Source organism: Vipera ursinii, assembly GCF_947247035.1.
Source record: "Vipera ursinii genome assembly, chromosome: 1".
In the NCBI taxonomy this organism is placed as follows: domain Eukaryota; kingdom Metazoa; phylum Chordata; class Lepidosauria; order Squamata; family Viperidae; genus Vipera; species Vipera ursinii.
The window spans coordinates 54,902,655-54,920,609 of NC_139512.1; the positions used below are offsets into that span (position 1 = coordinate 54,902,655).

A 17,955-nucleotide genomic window follows, 5' to 3' on the forward strand; every position below is an offset into this window, starting at 1 on the left:
ACCAGTGCCATAAAAAACAGAATAGAAACGCAAGTTAAGATAGGCAAGAAAATGGTAAGTGAGCACCTGTCCAGCCTAGACGAGTTCAAATCATCAGGACCAGATGGATTACACCCCAAGGTTCTCAAGGAACTGGCAGACGTGATCTCAGAGCCACTGAACTATATTTTTCAAAGATCCTGGAGCACTGGGGAACTACCAGAGGACTGGAAAAGAGCTGATGTAGTTCCCATCTTCAAAAAAGGGAAAAAAATAGATCCAGGAAACTACAGACCTATCAGCCTGACCTCAATACCTGGGAAGATTCTGGAAAAGATAATCAAACAACAAATCAGCGAACACCTTGATGCAAACAAAGTCATCACTAAAACTCAACATGGGTTTGTCAAAAACAGATCATGCCAGACAAATCTTATTACATTCTTTGACCAAGTGACAAAATTAGTGGACCAGAGGAATGCTGTACTGTAGATATAATTTACTTGGACTTCAGTAAGGCATTTGATAAAGTAGATCACAACCTACTACTTGATAGATCACAACCTACTACTTGATAAAATAGAAAAATGTGGGTTAGATAGCACTACCACCAGATGGATTCGTAGCTGGCTGACAGGCCGTACTCAGCATGTGGTCCTCAATGGAACCGCATCTACATGGAAGGAAGTGTGTAGTGGGGTGCCCCAGGGCTCTGTTCTGGGCCCAGTGCTCTTCAATATCTTCATTAATGATTTGGATGAGGGGATAGATGGAGAACTCGTCAAATTTGCAGACGACACCAAGCTGGCAGGAATAGCCAATACTCCAGAAGATAGGCTTAAGATACAGAAGGATCTGGACAGACTCGAACACTGGGCACTATCTAACAAAATGAAATTCAATGGTGAAAAAAGTAAGGTTCTACATTTAGGCAGGAAAAATCAAATGCATAGGTATAGTATAGGTGGTACCTTGCTCAATAGTAGTAACTGTGAGAGGGATCTCGGAGTCTTAGTAGACAATCACTTCAATATGAGCCAGCAGTGTGCTGCAGCTGCCAAAAAAGCCAACACAGTGCTAGGCTGCATTAACAGAGGGATAGAATCAAGATTGCGTGAAGTACTAATACCACTTTACAATGCTTTGGTAAGGCCACACCTGGAATACTGCATCCAGTTTTGGTCACCACAATGTAAAAAAGATGTCGAGACTCTAGAAAGGGTACAGAGAAGAGCAACAAAGATGATTAGGGGGCTGGAGGCTAAAACATATAGGGAACGGTTGCTGGAATTGGGTATGTGTAGTTTAATGAAGAGAAGGGTGAGGGGTGACATGATAGCAGTGTTCCAATATCTCAGGGGCTACCACAAAGAAGAGGGAGTCAAGCTATTCTCCAAAGCACCTGAAAGCAGGACAAGAAGCAATGGATGGAAACTAGTCAAGGAGAGAAGCAACCTAGAACTAAGGAGAAACTTCCTGACAGTTAGAACAATTAACCAGTGGAACAACCTGCCTCCAGAGGTGGTGAATGCACCAACACTGGAGGTTTTTAAGAAGAGACTGGACAGCCATTTGCCTGAAATGGTATAGGGTTTCCTGCCTGAGCAGGGGGTTGGACTAGATGACCTCCAAGGTCCCTTCCAACTTATTATTATTATTATTATTATTATTATTATTATTATTATTATTATTATTATTATTATTATTATTATTATTATTATTATTAACTTCTAAAGAAAACCAGCCTGAGAACTGAAAAAGTTTCTTGGATGAGAAGCAAAACATCTTCAAGGACAAACAAAGAAATATTGATTTAATTATGTTATTAATTTTATTAATTAAGAATCAACAAATGTTAATTTGTTAGGCATGAACGGAACCCATTGATCAGCGTGTTTTACGTTATGTGGCAGTCTATATTTATTTGAATTTGAAATTCCTGATTCAGTCTAAATAATGCCTAACTTTGCATAAATTGTTGTCCTTTGATAGTTTCAAAAAGTTGAATTTTAAATAATTTTAAAACAGTATATGCAGTGGAGAAAATAATTGAGATATATCCTCTTTGTACAGTTCGGAAACTGAATGTAAAGCTCAAAAACAGTTTGTGGGAAACAATTCTTGGGCATTTATTTGGAGCACATATTATTAAAAGAAGGTTGGTTCATTTTCTAGTGAAGTGATATGAATAAGTATAGATACCAGATATCAGATGTCAGCTTTATTGAAAGACATTATGTACACTATTAGAATGAAATAGCAGTTGACAAAAGCAAATTGCAGGCTTATAACAGATAAACCACACAGAACGCTGTTCTGTCAAAGTATAGGGATCATTTATTTATTTCCTTGGTGGAGCAGTGGGCTAATGCCTCCTTAAGTAACATCAGCTGCCTGCAATTAGTGCAGGTTCGAGTCCCACCAGGCTCAAGGTTGACTCAGCCTTCCATCCTTCTGAGGTAGGTAAAATGAGGACCCAGATTGTTGGGGGCAATTATGCTGACTTTGTATTAATGCCGCTTGGGGTGTGTGTGAAAGCCCTAATAAGCAGGCATATACATAGAATGAAGGCTACTGCTAAGCTTGTAAGCCGCCCTGAGTCTTCGGAGAAGGGCGGGATATAAATGGAATTAAAAAAAAAATTTCTTCTAGACACCACGAAGTCACAACTTTTCTGATTCAACCATATTGAAAGCCTGGGCAAAAGGATCCTAGCCACTCCTCCCAACTGTTGCAGTTAGCAGCTGTGTGACATGCTGCTTCAAAATAACATGTCTTCAAAGTGGCTAGAAAGCCTTACTATGCAGTGGAAAGTATCATTCCAACTATTTTTAAGCAATAGGTGAACCAGAATCACTGTTGAAATTTGATACTTGAGAAAACATACAGGCCAGATGAATCATCCCGGACTATTAATTTAATGCAATTTAACCCAAAGGTATTTTTTTCAAAAGGCAAGTTGATTTTTTGGGTTTTTTTTTCCTTTGAAAATGTTTCACTTCTCATCCAAGACATTTCTTCAGTTCTAACGGTCTGATGGGGAATGGAAGGGTTGAAACAAATCCTTCCATTTCTCACCAGTTTGAAAAACGCAACTTTGGGACAACCATGACCTGGATGATTGAGAATCTCCATAGAAAATTGCAATTTGCGTTATAGAAAATTGTAATAGAAGAGTATATGAGAGCCAGTTTGGTATAGTGGTTAAGGCATTAGACTAGAAACCAGGTGCCACTTTGGGTGCAAAGCATCTGGATGACCTTGGACCAGTTGTTCTCTCTCAGTCGTAGGAAGGAGGCAATGCCAAACCTTGCCAAAAAAACTTCAGGGACTTGTCTAGGCAGTTGCCATGAGTCAAAAACTGACTTGAAGCACCAAAAAAAAATCTGTTTGGTTTTTTTAAAAAATGGACAATTTACCCCATCCAAAATTAAAGCCTGAGATGTGCAAAATTAAGGACGGGGATTCTTAAATTTATGGCTGAATTTATAAAACAGGTTCTAGAAAAAAAATTGAAAAAAATTTAATTACATATAGACATTTTATAAATAAATGCTGGTATGCTAGTGATGTGTCATATGCAGTTAGCAAACCTGTCTTGATCTATTAGGATAAATATATACAATATTTGATAGAATGAAAAAAATGAGTTTAAACTAGTACTTGAGGGAAGGGATCCCTTGGAGCTCTTTAAACAGAAGCTGAAAATCCATCTAGAATTTTATTGACTCGAGTTCCTGCATCAAGTAACAGGCTGGATTTAGAAAGCCCCAAAGTCTTCCATTTTCTGAATCAGAGGATCACTTTAGAACAGGGGGTCTTCAAGCACTGCCTTTGAATTGGTGCATGGCCCATTCATGGTCTCACTGGCTACACTACAGTGCAAAAATAAAAAGCTTGCTTATAACTGGTGTTGCTCAGCTTAAACCTGAGTGATTCTTTTAAAGGCAAGTTACAATCCATCTCATGCTCAGTATTAAAATATGTAAGTTCCTCAAAAAACTGCAGAGGCTTGATAATCTGGAAAGAGTGTATTACGTAGGAGTGCTTCAATTTTATCTTGTTGGCTAGAATACCTGAAGATAACATGAATTAAAGGAAGAAAGATTGGCTTGTTAAAAAAAAAAAAAAAGCAGGGGTCTTCCCACTTGGCCCTTTTATGACTTGTGAACTTCAACTCCCAGAATTCTGGGAGTTGAAGTCCACAAGTCATAAAAAGGCCAAGTGGGAAGACCCCCTGCTTTAGAGTATCCAATTATTTTCAAACCCAAAATGACTTTATTTGGTCCAACCTTAGATATTGTATTTGAAAAATATTGAACTAGTTACATTTGGGAAGCTCTAGCCTAAACCGGAAGTAGTAGCCCTTTTCACTTCACAGCAACCAGCATTTAAGGTATGCTATCACTGATTCAAAAGATTACAGCCACTCTTTTTAAGTAATATGAATTGATTGCTGTTACATTAATTAAACTTTACAGTTTCACTGTCTTCCTTGTGAAAAATACTTCTGTCCATGTACCCTGAGTCTTCCTGTGTTTAGTTTCAGTGGATGACTTCAGGTTTTAAGCATTATGGGTGAAAAAAGAAAATATATTCTCTTTCCACTTTATTTATACTAGTCATAATTTTATATGGCTTTGGACCTTCACCTGCTTTTATTCCAAGCTAAATAACCTTAGCTGCTATAGTAACTTTTTCACTCTTTCTAGCTCTGTATAATCCTACTTAGGATTCAGTGGCACACACTATGTCCCGTGTTGTCAGACCATGGATTTGAATAAGGATATTACTGTTTATAATTCTGTCTCTAATTATTCCAAGCACTAAATTAGCCTTTTTAATAGCAGCTACAAAATGAGTCGACATTTTCATTGAGCTATCCACTGTGACTCCTAGATCCCTTCCCAGATCTATCACTGTCAGCTCAGATTTATTAATGTATAGGACAAATTTGGGGGTTTGCTTGTTTATTTAGTCAAATTCCATATTTTTTCATTTACTTACATTTAAGTGCATTTCCCATTTTTAAGTTTATTCCTTTAATTTTCAGAAATCATTATGGAGGGTTTGTTTTGTCCCTTATTGATTTGATTATCCTGAACAGTTTGATGAACAGTCAGATCATTTTATATACAAGTTACAAATCACTGGTTCCAACATGGATCCCTGAAGGGCTCAATTTTACATGTCTCCCCAATATAAAAATATTCATATATTTTTATATTTAACTTATTTTTTAATCAGTTTCAGTGTGCTCTTAACTAATTCTTTAATCAAAGCATTGATGTTATAATACTGAAGTAATTGTCACCCAACAGGATAATGGACCATTGCATTTTGCTCCAGTTGGAGTTTAGAAAGGGTCTTAAAGGGGGAACCACTCTAGTAGAATGAATTACAGCAGGGATCTTCAAACTTGGCCCTTTTATGACTTGTGGACTTCAACTCCCAGAATTCCTCAGCCAGGCATGCCTGGCTGAGGAATTCTGGGAGTTGAAGTCCACAAGTCATAAAAGGGCCAAGTTTGAAGACCCCTGACTTACAGTAATCCAAATTCATGTATATTTACATTTGTTACTGTGCATTATAGTAAGGTTTATTTTAGATATTTTGCCATTTATTATTTATTTACATTTGTGTGTACACTGAGAGCTTATGAACTGCAGACAAATTCCTTGTTTGTCCAATCATACCTGGGCAATAAAGCTATTCTATTCTATTCACTAGCTGATTTTTTTTATATCTCTATATCTCAGGGATATGGAACTTTTCTTTTAGGAAGATACCCATATTCACATGAATAAACTTTTTTTCTCAATCTGCATAAATCTCAGGTGTTTTAGAGTTTGCTTACAATGTATAATTTGTATCCTCTGGGTTTGTGTATCTATCTTAGACTCATAGATATAATTAATTTCTGATTTAAAGCTCTTCAAGAACTGGAAATAAATTTGATTCTTACCTGAGCACTTTTTTTCTTACTTTGAATGTATATTTTTCCTCTCAACACAAAATAGTAATGAAATGAACCATTTTTGTCTAGTGGTTAAGGCACTAGGCTAGAAATCCGAACACCATGAAAGCTGCCTTAATCATGAAAGCTGTCTGGGTGATTTTAGGCCAGTCATTCTCTCTCAACCCCACCCACCTCACATGGTTATTGTCTGTGGTGGGATTCAGCCAGTTCACACCAGTTTAGCAGCCCCAGAATGGGCTTCAGGAAGCGCATCCACACAGAGAACCGGTTATTCCCATATCTGAATCTCACCATTAGTTATTGTTGAGGTGAGAAAAGGAGGAAGGAGGAGTGTTAGGTATGTTCACCACCTTAAATTATTTATAAAGCTAATAAAGGTGAGGTAAAAATAAATAAAAATGTTACTCTGTTACATTACTATATTCATTCAGTAATTTTCTCTTTGTGTTTTTTACAGTTTCCAAATAAAACAGTTGCACATGTGGCTTGCAATATGCTTAATATGCTGGTTCATTACGTACACAGGCTACAATTGTACCAGTCTGATTCACCATTAAAAATTATTCAAGTAAGTAAAAGTAAAAGATGCATTTGAACATGGATTTTCATATAATAATATTTAGTAAAGTATTTTCAGAGTGGCAAATGGTATGTGTATCATTTCACAGTGTAATATTGCTTATGGAATATTATATGTTTTAATGAGAATTGTTCATTAAAAATACACATACTGGTCAGGAAGGCCTGTTCAGATATAGATACTATGAGGAAGAGTGAATGTTTATAGCAATATAATTTAATAAATAAATATACAGTGCATTCACAAAATATTCAGTTCCCCATCACTTTTGTCAATTTTGTTATGCTGCAGCCTGATTCTACAGTTTTTGAAATTCATTTTTTCTCATTAATCTACACTCAGTACCCCATAATGACAAAGTCAAAACAGAATTATAGAAATTTATTAAAAAGAAAAAACTGAAATATCACATTGCCATAAGTATTCAGACCCTTTGCAACAACACTTGAAATTTAGCTCAGGTGCCTCTTAGTTCTCTTGATTGTTACTGACATGTTTCTACACCTTGATTGGAGTTGACCCGGAGTAAATTAAATTGATTGGACATGATTTGGAAAGGCACACACCTCTGTATAGAAGGCCTCATAGCTGACAATGCATTACTGTATCAGGGCAAAAGCCATGAAGTCAAAGGAGCTGCTTGAAGAGTTCAGAGACAGGATTATTCCAAGGCACAGATCTGAGAAAGGCTAAAATAATTTTTTTGCTGCACTGACGGTTCCTAAGAGCACAGTGGCCTCAATAATACTGTTGGAAGAAGTTTAGCACAATCAGGACTCTTCCAAGAGCTGGGTGCCCAGTCAAACTGAGCAATCGGAGGTGACCAAAAACCCGATGGTCACTTTGACTGAGCTCCAGAGATCCTATGTGGAGATGGTACAAAATTCCAGAAAGTCAACCATCACTGCAGCCCTCCACCGATCTCGGTTTTATAGCAGAGTGGCTCAGTGCAAAACACATGAAAGCTCGCTTGGAGTTTGCAAAAAAGCACTTGAAGGACTCTCAGACTTTGAGGAACGAGATTCTCTGGTTTGATGAAACCAAGATTCAACTGTTTCACCTCCATTCTAAATGTTATGTCTGGAGGAAACCAGGTACCTCTCATCACCTGTCCAATCTCATCCCAGCAGTGAAGCATGGTGATGGTAGCATCATGCTGTGGGGATGTTTTTCAGCAGCAGGGACTGGGAGACTGGTCAGGGTTGAGGGAAAGTTGAATGGAACAAAGTACAGGGATATCCTCAATGAAAACCTGTTTCACAGTACTCAGGACCTCAGACTGGGCCAAAAGTTCACGGTCCAATATGACAACGATCCTAAGCACACAGCCAAGACAACACAAGAGTGGCTTAGGAACAACTCTTGTGAATGTCCTAGAGTAGCCGAGCCAGAACCCTGACTTGAACCGTATTGAACATCTCTGGAGAGACCTGAAAATGGCTGCCCACTGACGGTGGTCATCCAACCTGACTGAGCTTGAGAGGATTTGCAAGGAAGTATGGCAGAAAATCCCCAAATCCAGGTGTGCATGCATCATGGCCGAAAAGAGTTAAGGCTGTAATTGCTGCAAAAGGTGCTTCAACAAAGTACTAATGGAAGGGTCTGAACACTTATGCCAATGTGATATTTCAGTTTTTTCTTTTCAATAAATTTACAGACATTTCTAAAATTCTGTTTTTACTTTGTCATTATGGGGTACTGAGTTTTGAGAAACAAATGAATTTCAACAACTGTAGAAAGGCTGTGGCAAAACAAAATTGACAAAAGTGAAGTGAGTCTGAATACTTTCTGAATGCACTGTATACGGATGAAAGTTTAAGATTCATTTAAAATGAATCAGTTAGTTGTGGTCACCTAGGTAAGATACCTCATATGTTCAGTCTCTTCCATAAGGGAAGCAAAAGGCAGGTGCTATGATAGATACTAAACAGCAGTGTCACAATTGTAAACAAAAAAAAGAATTTGATCTGAAGTAATGAAAAATAAACACTTTGACATTTCATATGAAGTATATGAAGAATATTTTAATATCTTTCAGTTGCATATGAATGTTTTGCCATGACAGTAAAAGCTTTTAAGATGCACCAGTATGAAGCATATACTTTAAAATACATTACACTGAATCACACTGAATTAAGATTACTGACTTCTGGGTAAATGTGATTAATATCAATTTTTACAGAACTAATAGCAGTAATTCTTGAATATTGACATTTTGACATTATCCAGTTTCATAAGCAGCTTCCAAACAACAATCTAAGGCTTTGAAGGGGTTAACTGTTTTAAATAATGACTAAGTAAATTACAGTGATTATGTAGAACAGAATGAAATAGAAAAATTAAATATATTTATTTATTTATTTATTTATTTATTTATTTATTTATTTAATTAAATTTTTTATATACAATAGTTATATACAATAGTTAATTTACAAAAAAGAATCTATATGACTTAAACACTACAAAAGCCATCTCTATACAACACAAATTTTATTCACCAGTTAAAATTAAGACAGTTGCATATACAATAAACAAAAGTAAAAGGAGCATCATATTGCTTGTTCAAAAAAATCCATTTTAAGCTTAGAAATGTAGACATATATACTATTAAAACTTCCATTCTTTAACTAAGCGAAATGGTGCATTATAGGCAACAATTTTTGAACCAAGGTACATATAGTCCTCAACTTTCAACAGTTCATTTAGTGACCATTTGAAGCTACAGTGATACCGAAAAAAGTGACATGACCATTTTTCACACTTATGACCATTGCAGCATCCCCATGGTCACGTGATCAAAATGTAGATGCTTGGAAACTGGTTCACATTTATGATGGTTGCAGTGTCCTGGGGTCATATGATCACCTTTGTGAACTTCTGACAAGCAAAGTCAGTGCACACGCCAGATTCACTGAACAACCATGTTAGTAAGAGCCTTGGTGGAGCAGTGGGCTAATGCCTCCTTAAGTAACACCAGCTGCCTGCAATTAGTGCAGGTTCGCATCCCACCAGGCTCAAGGTTGACTCAGCCTTCCATCCTTCCGAGGTAGGTAAAATGAGGACCCAGATTGTTGGGGGCAATTGAGCTGACTTTGTAATAATGCCGCTTGGGGTGTGTGTGTGAAAACCCTAATAAGCAGGCATATACATAGAATGAAGGCTATTGCTAAGCACATTGATTTCTGCTTTAGATTGTAAGCCGCCCTGAGTCTTCGGAGAAGGGCGGGATATAAATGGGATTAAAATAAATAAATAAATAAATAAATAAATAGTAACAACAGCAGTGATTCACTTAACAACTATGTCAAGAAAGATTGTAAAATGGGGCAAAACTCACTTAATCAATTTCTCACTTAGCAACAAAAATCTTGGGCTCAATTTTGGTCATAAGTTGAGAACTACCTGTACCTCAAATGGGCTAACCTAGAGAATGTGTCCAAAATCTGAGACCCATCACTGCTATGGAAATGAAATTTGGCAAATGTTATAAAACATTTTATGACGTAAACATCATCATAAAACAGTTTATGATATAAGACAAAACATCATAAAACATTGCCAGTGCTGGTTGTTAACTGTGCTAACCTGTACACGTGCTATTTTCAAAACAGATACATCCCTGAATGTATCTGCTGAAGGTAGTGCACTGGAAGTTTGTCATTGTTGAAGGCACTGAGGAATCTGGTAAAGAAATATTTTTGAAAGGATGACCCAGGAGGTCATGGGTGGTCTAATTTCTTTTTAAAAATATGTTTATTATCTGCAGATATTGATAGCTACCATCACTCATCTCTTGCCCAGTACAGAAGCTTCTTCTTATGAGCAAGATAAAAGGGTAAGCAGATTTCTTTTATGTTACTCTATTGCAATGTATGAGGGACGCGGTGGCTCAGTGGGTTAGGACGCTGAGCTTGTCGATCAGAAGGTCGGCAGTTTGGTGGGTCGAATCCCGAGTGCCGTGTAGCAGAGTGAGCACCTGTTACTCGTCCCAGCTTCTGCCAACCTAGCAGTTCGAAAGCACGTAAAAATGCAAGTAGAAAAATAGGGACCACTGCGGTGGGAAGGTAACAGTGTTCCGTGCACCTTTGGCATCTAGTCATGCCGGCCACATGACCACGGAGACGTCCTCGGACAAGCACTGGCTCTTCGGCTTTGAAATGGAGATGAGCACCGGCCCCTAGAGTCGGAAACGACTAGCATGCATGTGCGGGGGAACCTTTACCTTTACCTATTGCAATGTATATTTATGACTGATGCAAAATTGAAGAACACATAGTTTGGGTTATAAATGAAACCATGAAGTATATGTTGCAAATTGCATATGTAGGCTTCGGCTCCATTTTCCTGGATGGGCAAGGAGCTTAGGTCCCTCATGTGCATTGCTTCCTTGTGGACATGTTCTTGCTGTCACCACTATCAATTCCATTTCACTTACTTATTTTCAGATTTTTATCCTTCCATTTTTATTTTTATTTTTTGGTCAGCTGAAGGCAGTATACTGCAATAATGCTCCTGCATGCTATTCTTCCTGAGAACTAGAGCTCTGTGGGGTAGGTTGGACTAAAAGTGAATGACTGGTCAAAAGGCCCAAGCTCACATGTACAGTAGAAGAGCAAAAGGTCAATTACCGTATATACTTGAGTATAAGCCGACTCGAGTATAAGCCGAGACCCCCAATTTCACCCCCAAAAACTGGGAAAAGTTGTTGACTCGAGTATAAGCCGATCCGCCGTTCTGCATGCCTCGGAGGCTGGATCCGCGCTCTGCAAGCCTCTGCCACCAGGCAGGTCTCCGTTTTGTTCTGGGACTAGTTCCCTAGCCTTTTGGAGCTTTTGGTGTTCGCCCATCAGCTGTCTACGGGGAGGCAACAAAGCTGCCTCTCTAGGCTTTGAGAAAAGGCCCCTTGCACAAAAGGCAGCTTCAGGACGAGCTTCCAAAAACCCTTTCCTTCCTTAACGCCCTCCCCACCTTCCCCCAGAAAGCCATATTTCTTTTTTTTTATTGAAAATTTTTATTGAAGTTACAATATTATCCCCTCCCCAACCCACCCCAGAACCCCTCCCCCTCCCCCATATTTCTTCAATAACAAAAACATAAAAAGCTGGTTGGGATGTACTCACTGATTTCCCCCCCCCTTTTTTTAGATGCTAAAACTAAACTCTCCCTCTGCCTTCCAACCAATATCCCTTTTTAAAATCTTACCTTGGCTCCAGATGGAAGAGTAGAGGAACTAAGCTAGTAAGGAGAGAATTTTTTTCTGCAACTTTTTACTCCTGAAGTAGTAGTAGTAGTAATAGTAGTAGTAGGAATAATAATAATAAATCCCTAAAAGTTGTGCCAGAAAATGGAGGACGCTGGGTCTTTGCAAGTTTTAGCTGTCTGTCAGACTGCCTGAAAAGGGCAGCCTTCAGGCAGCCAGGCGGACAGCTAAAGCTTGCAAAGACCTAAAAGTTGTGCCAGAAAATGGAGGACGCTGGGTCTTTGCAAGTTTTAGCTGTCTGTCAGACTGCCTGAAAAGGGCGGCCTTCAGGCAGCCAGGCGGACAGCTAAAGCTTGCAAAGACCCAGCGTCCTCCATTTTCTGGCATAACCTTCGGAGATTACTTTAAAAAAAAAAAAAAACTTCAGAGGAAAAACAGCTGCAGAAACATTTTGTCTCCTTGCTGGCTTGGTTCATCTACTCTTCAGCCAGGAGGGAGTCCAAGGCCTAGAGAAGGAGAGCTTTGCAGCATCCCTATGGACAGCTGATGGGCAGACAGCTGATTAGCGGAGAAGGCTCTGAAAGTAGCACCAAAGCCTCGGCCGCGCACAAGTCCTCGGTAAGTTTTTTTGTTGACTGGAGTATAAGCCGAAGTGGAATTTTTCAGCCCAAAAAGTGGGCTGAAAAATTCGGCTTATACTCAAGTATATACGGTATTTATTTATCTTTTGCAAAACAAGAAATCAGCAGATGATTACAGAATATGGCAATACACAGCCTCCTTCTAACTGCAGAACACACTCTGTAAATTGGAAATGGCCATGTCAACAGCATCATTAACTAGAATATTGTTAATAGAAATGTATAAGGCTACAGAGTCATTGACCTTTGTGAAGTAATATAAAATAGATATGTGTGACAAAGATAACCTTTGGTCATGCTGTGTAACAAAAAATGTTGTAAATTGTTACACAAGTCCACCCTGAGAATACTGCTATAGTATCACCCCTTCATGTCAGCTCCCAATAGTTGGGCTTCCCTTTCTGATCACTATAAGATAGACCCAACAATTCCACCCTATTTGGGAAGAAGAGAAAAATGTATCTAAGAAACCAAGTACCCTCTTTCTTCCAGCTAGAAGTGCAAAATTCTACTTCCCAGTTTCTGTCCACCACATATCCTAGAGAAGAGAAAAATTTTATTTTTTTTCCTGCTATGTTCATCTTTCATTGACTACAAAGGTATTTCACAATACGTTCAATTGCCAATCAGTAATTAATCCAGCAAGAGTCTTTAATGTGAAACAAATTCCTTTCTGTGATATAGGTCCCTTTTATGTTTTTATTTCAAACAAAAGTAGCAGAGTGACCTGGATCCAAAGCTTGCAATTTTCAAAAGAAAGTCTGTTTCTATCCATGGAATAGGTGAGATCCAGTAGTTTGTGAGAACATAGAAGGAGTGGCTTCCGGTTCCGGATCTTGGTGCGGCCAGATGAGCGAGGGAATCGCTCCTCGCGTCACCTGGATTTCTTCATATGGGGGCCCCTGTAAAGGGGTTGAAAGTCATCCTGGAGGGGCGAAGAGCGGGGGAGAGTCTCTCCAGTCGGTGGTAGAAGGGCAGCGGCCCTCCCGTCAGCCTGGAGCTACTCTCTGAACCAAAGAAGAAAGGATCGGCCACTCCCATTGCCCATTGTTTAGCTGTTTCCCACCAAAGCCAAAAGCACAACAAAGCACTTAAAGGCACTTGAAAACTGGGTGAGAATTACCTTCTTCCTTTCCTAATCATCTACTTTTCCTGTCAAAAGCTTTTCGAATTTGCTTCCCCTTGCGAGGAGAGCGGGAAGCGATTTTTGTTTTTCCCCCCACCGTCCTTAGCAGCGGCCTTTGTCTACATTGGGAGAGAAAAGAAAAAGCCCTGTACTAAATGATACTGATTAATTGGACTTACTGCCTTTCTACTTTTGGCCCAAAGTTCCTATATTTACAGAAATGGACTACTCTATCTATTAGTCTAAAAAAGGGAAATAAAATAAATAAATAAATAAAAAGACTCCATCTGAAAAGGATTTGAAGTATTCTGGGGACATCTAGTGGCTAAGTTTGTTACAGCAAATGAATACTACTGGCAAACATGCTTGCTTACATTTTGGACTAACCTTGGCATTGGCATTGAGATAAAAACCTGAAACAGCTGGAGATGAATTTGGCTTAGACTTGTGGAGGTGGACGCTTACTGATTTTTGTTTGAAAAGTAGCCTCCACTAAGGACTATTTATAAATACTACAAAATGGAGAAGGATCGGCCACAAACCTTGCTTGATTATAACCTTATACTTGAAACAATCTATAGAGTCACTGAAATGTCTATCTCCAGATTTAATAATTTACATGCCAACCTTACGTCACAAACTGAAACCCAGACTGCAACTAAAGAGTTTATACTTCAGAATATAACAAAACTGGAAGATATTACTATTGAGACAGAGGAATATAAGCAACAACAACAAAGTACTGAAAAAACTAATATTCAAAACCTCAAAGAACCTACAGTTTTTAAAATACAAGGAACTACTGCTATGACAGATAATCTTAAAGACCAACAACAAACTAGGGAAAAACTTAATAGTCAACCTCTGACCCTCTCTAAAGAGCCTACAATTTCAGAAGTACACTACATGCAAGATAGTGATGCCAATACAGAGGACACCAAAGACCAACAAAGACAACCTGTGGAAAGCTTGGACAGTCAACTACTAACTATAAAACTGGACAAGTTTTTCTACTCAAAACAGATCAACCCAGAATGAAGAAGAATCCAGACTGAACTGCAGACAGAGATGTCAGAGCAAATAAAGAGAGTGGAATTAACCTGGCAACAATATAATGACTATAAATGGTTTAACCTTTGTATATTGCTGATGGTTGGATGGCCTCCTCTGGTGCAAATAATATGCATGTGAGCAAAGGAAGACCTACTTGGCAATTTAAAGCCTTGGGTCTGGAAACCTGACTGGCAAAAAAAGAAACCTAGAGTTAGATTTAAAAATGAATTCCTAGAGAATTATCGTAGGTCATTTTGTTAGTAATTAGTGACTTATTAGGATCTGAAATAGAAAATATTCCTGAGATAGAATTGAATTGTATTTAAGTATTTATTAAGCTTATTCCAAATATTATAAATTTATATATTGATATAATGGAAATTTAGCTTATGGATCCTATGTTTGATGTTAAAATTTTGGTTATGTATAAGTAGAAGTAGACTGATAAATATAGAGTGTCCGATTGGTAACTTGTGATGTATTAGGATATGAAATAAACAATGTTTATTAGGTAGAAGCTAGCTATTTAACTATTGGGTGTATGTTAGATGATACAATCTTTGGTGTAATAAGATAAAGGAACTCTGGGTTGTGAATACTATTTGGGATGTTAAAGGTTAAACTTGGATATTATAATTAACATCAAAATTAGATAAAATTTAATAACAGGATATAGATATACTTTATCGAAATTGGATTGACAAAATCTTCTCTAATTGACCATGCTATTCCTTGAAATTTGTTAGTTTAAATATGTTGTATTGAATGTTGAGGGAAATAGAGAAGGATGTTATGATAATGTAACCCGAACTATGTATTGAAAACTCTGTTACTTAACTTATGACTACCCAGGTATCATGATGCTTTCTAAATATATAAGTTGTAAATTGAAAAACTTTGTATTTTTTTTAAAAAAAGAACATAGAAGGAGTCTCTTTTGGCAAGTGATCTTTCCCCTTAAAGCAGTGGTTCCCAACCTTTTCTATACCCTGGATCCCTAGAACACTTCTGATACAGTATATTCTTGCACCCCTTACAAAAGTTTGAAATAATAGCAACAAATTATGCATATACACTATATGTCATGGTTCCGACAGATGAAACTCTTCAATAGAACTTTGAGGCATTGTTTACCTTAAAGGATATTTTACTCGAATTGCAGAATATTGGCACTTACATAATCAAAGCCAAAAACTGAATTCCCCTCCCCTGGGCACATAGTATCAAAGCACAATTCCCTCCTCCAACTAACAGTCATAAATCACATTCGCCAAGTAGCTTGAAGGTGGGCTTCCTCTCCAGCTCTCCAACCCGCCAATTCTTTATCAGCTCTGAGTTCAAAAACCTTGAGTGTTGTTATGTCTAGCTGGAGTATCATTCACATCCCCCCTCCCAGCATCATCTAACTCTAAAAGCAAAAGGGAAAAATGGCTACATTTCCATCTGTTGTCAATGCAAAAACATCCGATGTTAGCAGCATTGACACCATAATTTTGAAAACCCAAGTTTTCGCACCCCTTGGACTATCGTCTCGCACCCTCAGGGTTTTTTTTAGTAGGATCTTATTACTTATTTGTTTTCATAATTCTACTATCAAACTGTTGGCATAACACCTACAAACTGCTTCTCATATGATTTCCTGCTGAAACTACAGTTAAAAAGGAAGCATGGAAAAGCAAATCAAATAAATTATCCTTCATGGTTATTTCTAATTTAGAAACCTTTCTATTACAGTTGGTGGTATCTCTACTTCTTTGTTTGTTGGACTGGACAATGGCATTGCCACTGCGGACATTATTACAGCCTATTTACCCTGCAGCATCTGAAAATGATAAAACTGAAAAATCTGTTCTTAATTACATATATAAGGTATTTGCTACTCCTCTTACTTTTAGCTTCGTTTTATGAAAATTCTTTGAACTTTTTAAACTTTCTTTTTCACAAATAAGAGAAGAAGCAAAGCTGAACAAAGATAGAAGAGTTATTTTCATGTGTATTTTTTCAGAATTGTAAGAACTCTGAACATCTTTGATGTATCAGTGAATGAGAAGTATGTTGCACCCTGTTTCATTTACTTCCACTGATGGCTCTGCTAGCAGATACAGCTAACAAATCCAAATAGTTTTGTCTGAAGCTTGTTTGCTGGTTGTGTAAGAGAATCTGTCTTATGAAAGGAAAAAAGCAAAATACCTAGTTCATACAACACACACCTTGAGCAAAACCATCCAGATTTCATAGCTGTGCCTGTTTGGAAAGAGGAACCAGGAGAAATAATTGGAGAACCTTCTCTATTCCCTGATAAGACAAAATCTGAGCATAGATGGACATTCCTAATCACTTTGTACTTTGGACTATTCTCTGAATAGAAATAATATTTTTAAACGTTCAAAAATACAGTGAAAGTAGAGTAAAATAAATATATTTGAAAACCTTCAGATTTTATAAATAAAAACAAAGAACTAGTACTAACAGAATAAAACAATATTAAATATTAGGACAGAATGAAAACACTTGGAAAACCAGAAACGCCTTTGCATGGCCCCAGGCAGAAGATGGGCATCTATAAACCTTTTTATTTATATAAAACATTTGCATAGCTGCCCATCTTCTAACCAACTCTGGGCAGCTCCCAATCAAAAGTTAAAATAGCATATAAAACTATATTAAAACTAAACACAGTAAAAAATTAAAAACAACAAAAACCTGGTGCCAAGCCAGACTTCTAATCTGTAGTTATCGAATCTTATCCTAATGCTACGTGGAAAAACCATGTCTTCAGTACTTTATAGAAGGCTCAGAGGGTAGAGGCATGCTGAACTTCGGTGGGTTGTATTCCATACTACAGGGGCTGCTGTAATAAATGTGTGCCGTGCTCCCATCAGATAGCAATATTTAGGGGAAGGCACTAGGAACATGCCCATCCCATCTGGCTACTGTTAAGGCTGTTTTCATTGATACCTCTGTGGGAAGTCAGACTGAAACATCAGTCTCAGACGAAATCTCAGAATCTAGATGAAAACTTGGGGAATTTATTTTTTTAACTGCGATGATTTTCCAAACTGTAAAATCCTAAAAAACCAAAACAGTACTCTAAATTACCAATAACAAGATCCATGAGAATCCAGCCATTTTCAGTAGCAGTTCATTGTAGAAGGCTACTCTTGGATAGGAGTGACACAGTCACTTTGAATTGGAGAGATCCAGTTGAAGTCATTCATTGAAACACTTAACTTCACTGGATTAACTCAACATCTTTCTCTTTCTCTCTTATACCAGTGTACCTCATACAGTTACAATTACAGGAACAAAATGGGAAGTGACCCTCATATACTGCATGAAAGGAAAAGCAATAATGGATACATTAAATAATAATCACATATCATGAGAACAGTTACA

The 17,955-nt window shown here is 37.8% G+C and overlaps 1 protein-coding gene across 4 annotated transcripts in view; it reads left to right on the forward strand.

Annotated features, from left to right (window-relative positions):
• RALGAPA1 (Ral GTPase activating protein catalytic subunit alpha 1) overlaps positions 1-17,955 on the forward strand; it is a 142,167-nt gene that overhangs the window by 80,865 nt on the left and 43,347 nt on the right. For all 4 annotated transcript variants that reach the window (XR_014492269.1, XR_014492270.1, XM_083360894.1 and 1 more), the window contains 3 exons: positions 6,417-6,527; positions 10,306-10,374; positions 16,294-16,428. Coding sequence is in view for 2 of the 4 variants with exons in the window: in XM_083360894.1 (XP_083217020.1) it covers positions 6,417-6,527; positions 10,306-10,374; positions 16,294-16,428 (315 nt within the window). In the remaining 2 variants the exon portion in view is untranslated. The remainder of the gene's footprint in view (positions 1-6,416; positions 6,528-10,305; positions 10,375-16,293; positions 16,429-17,955) is intronic.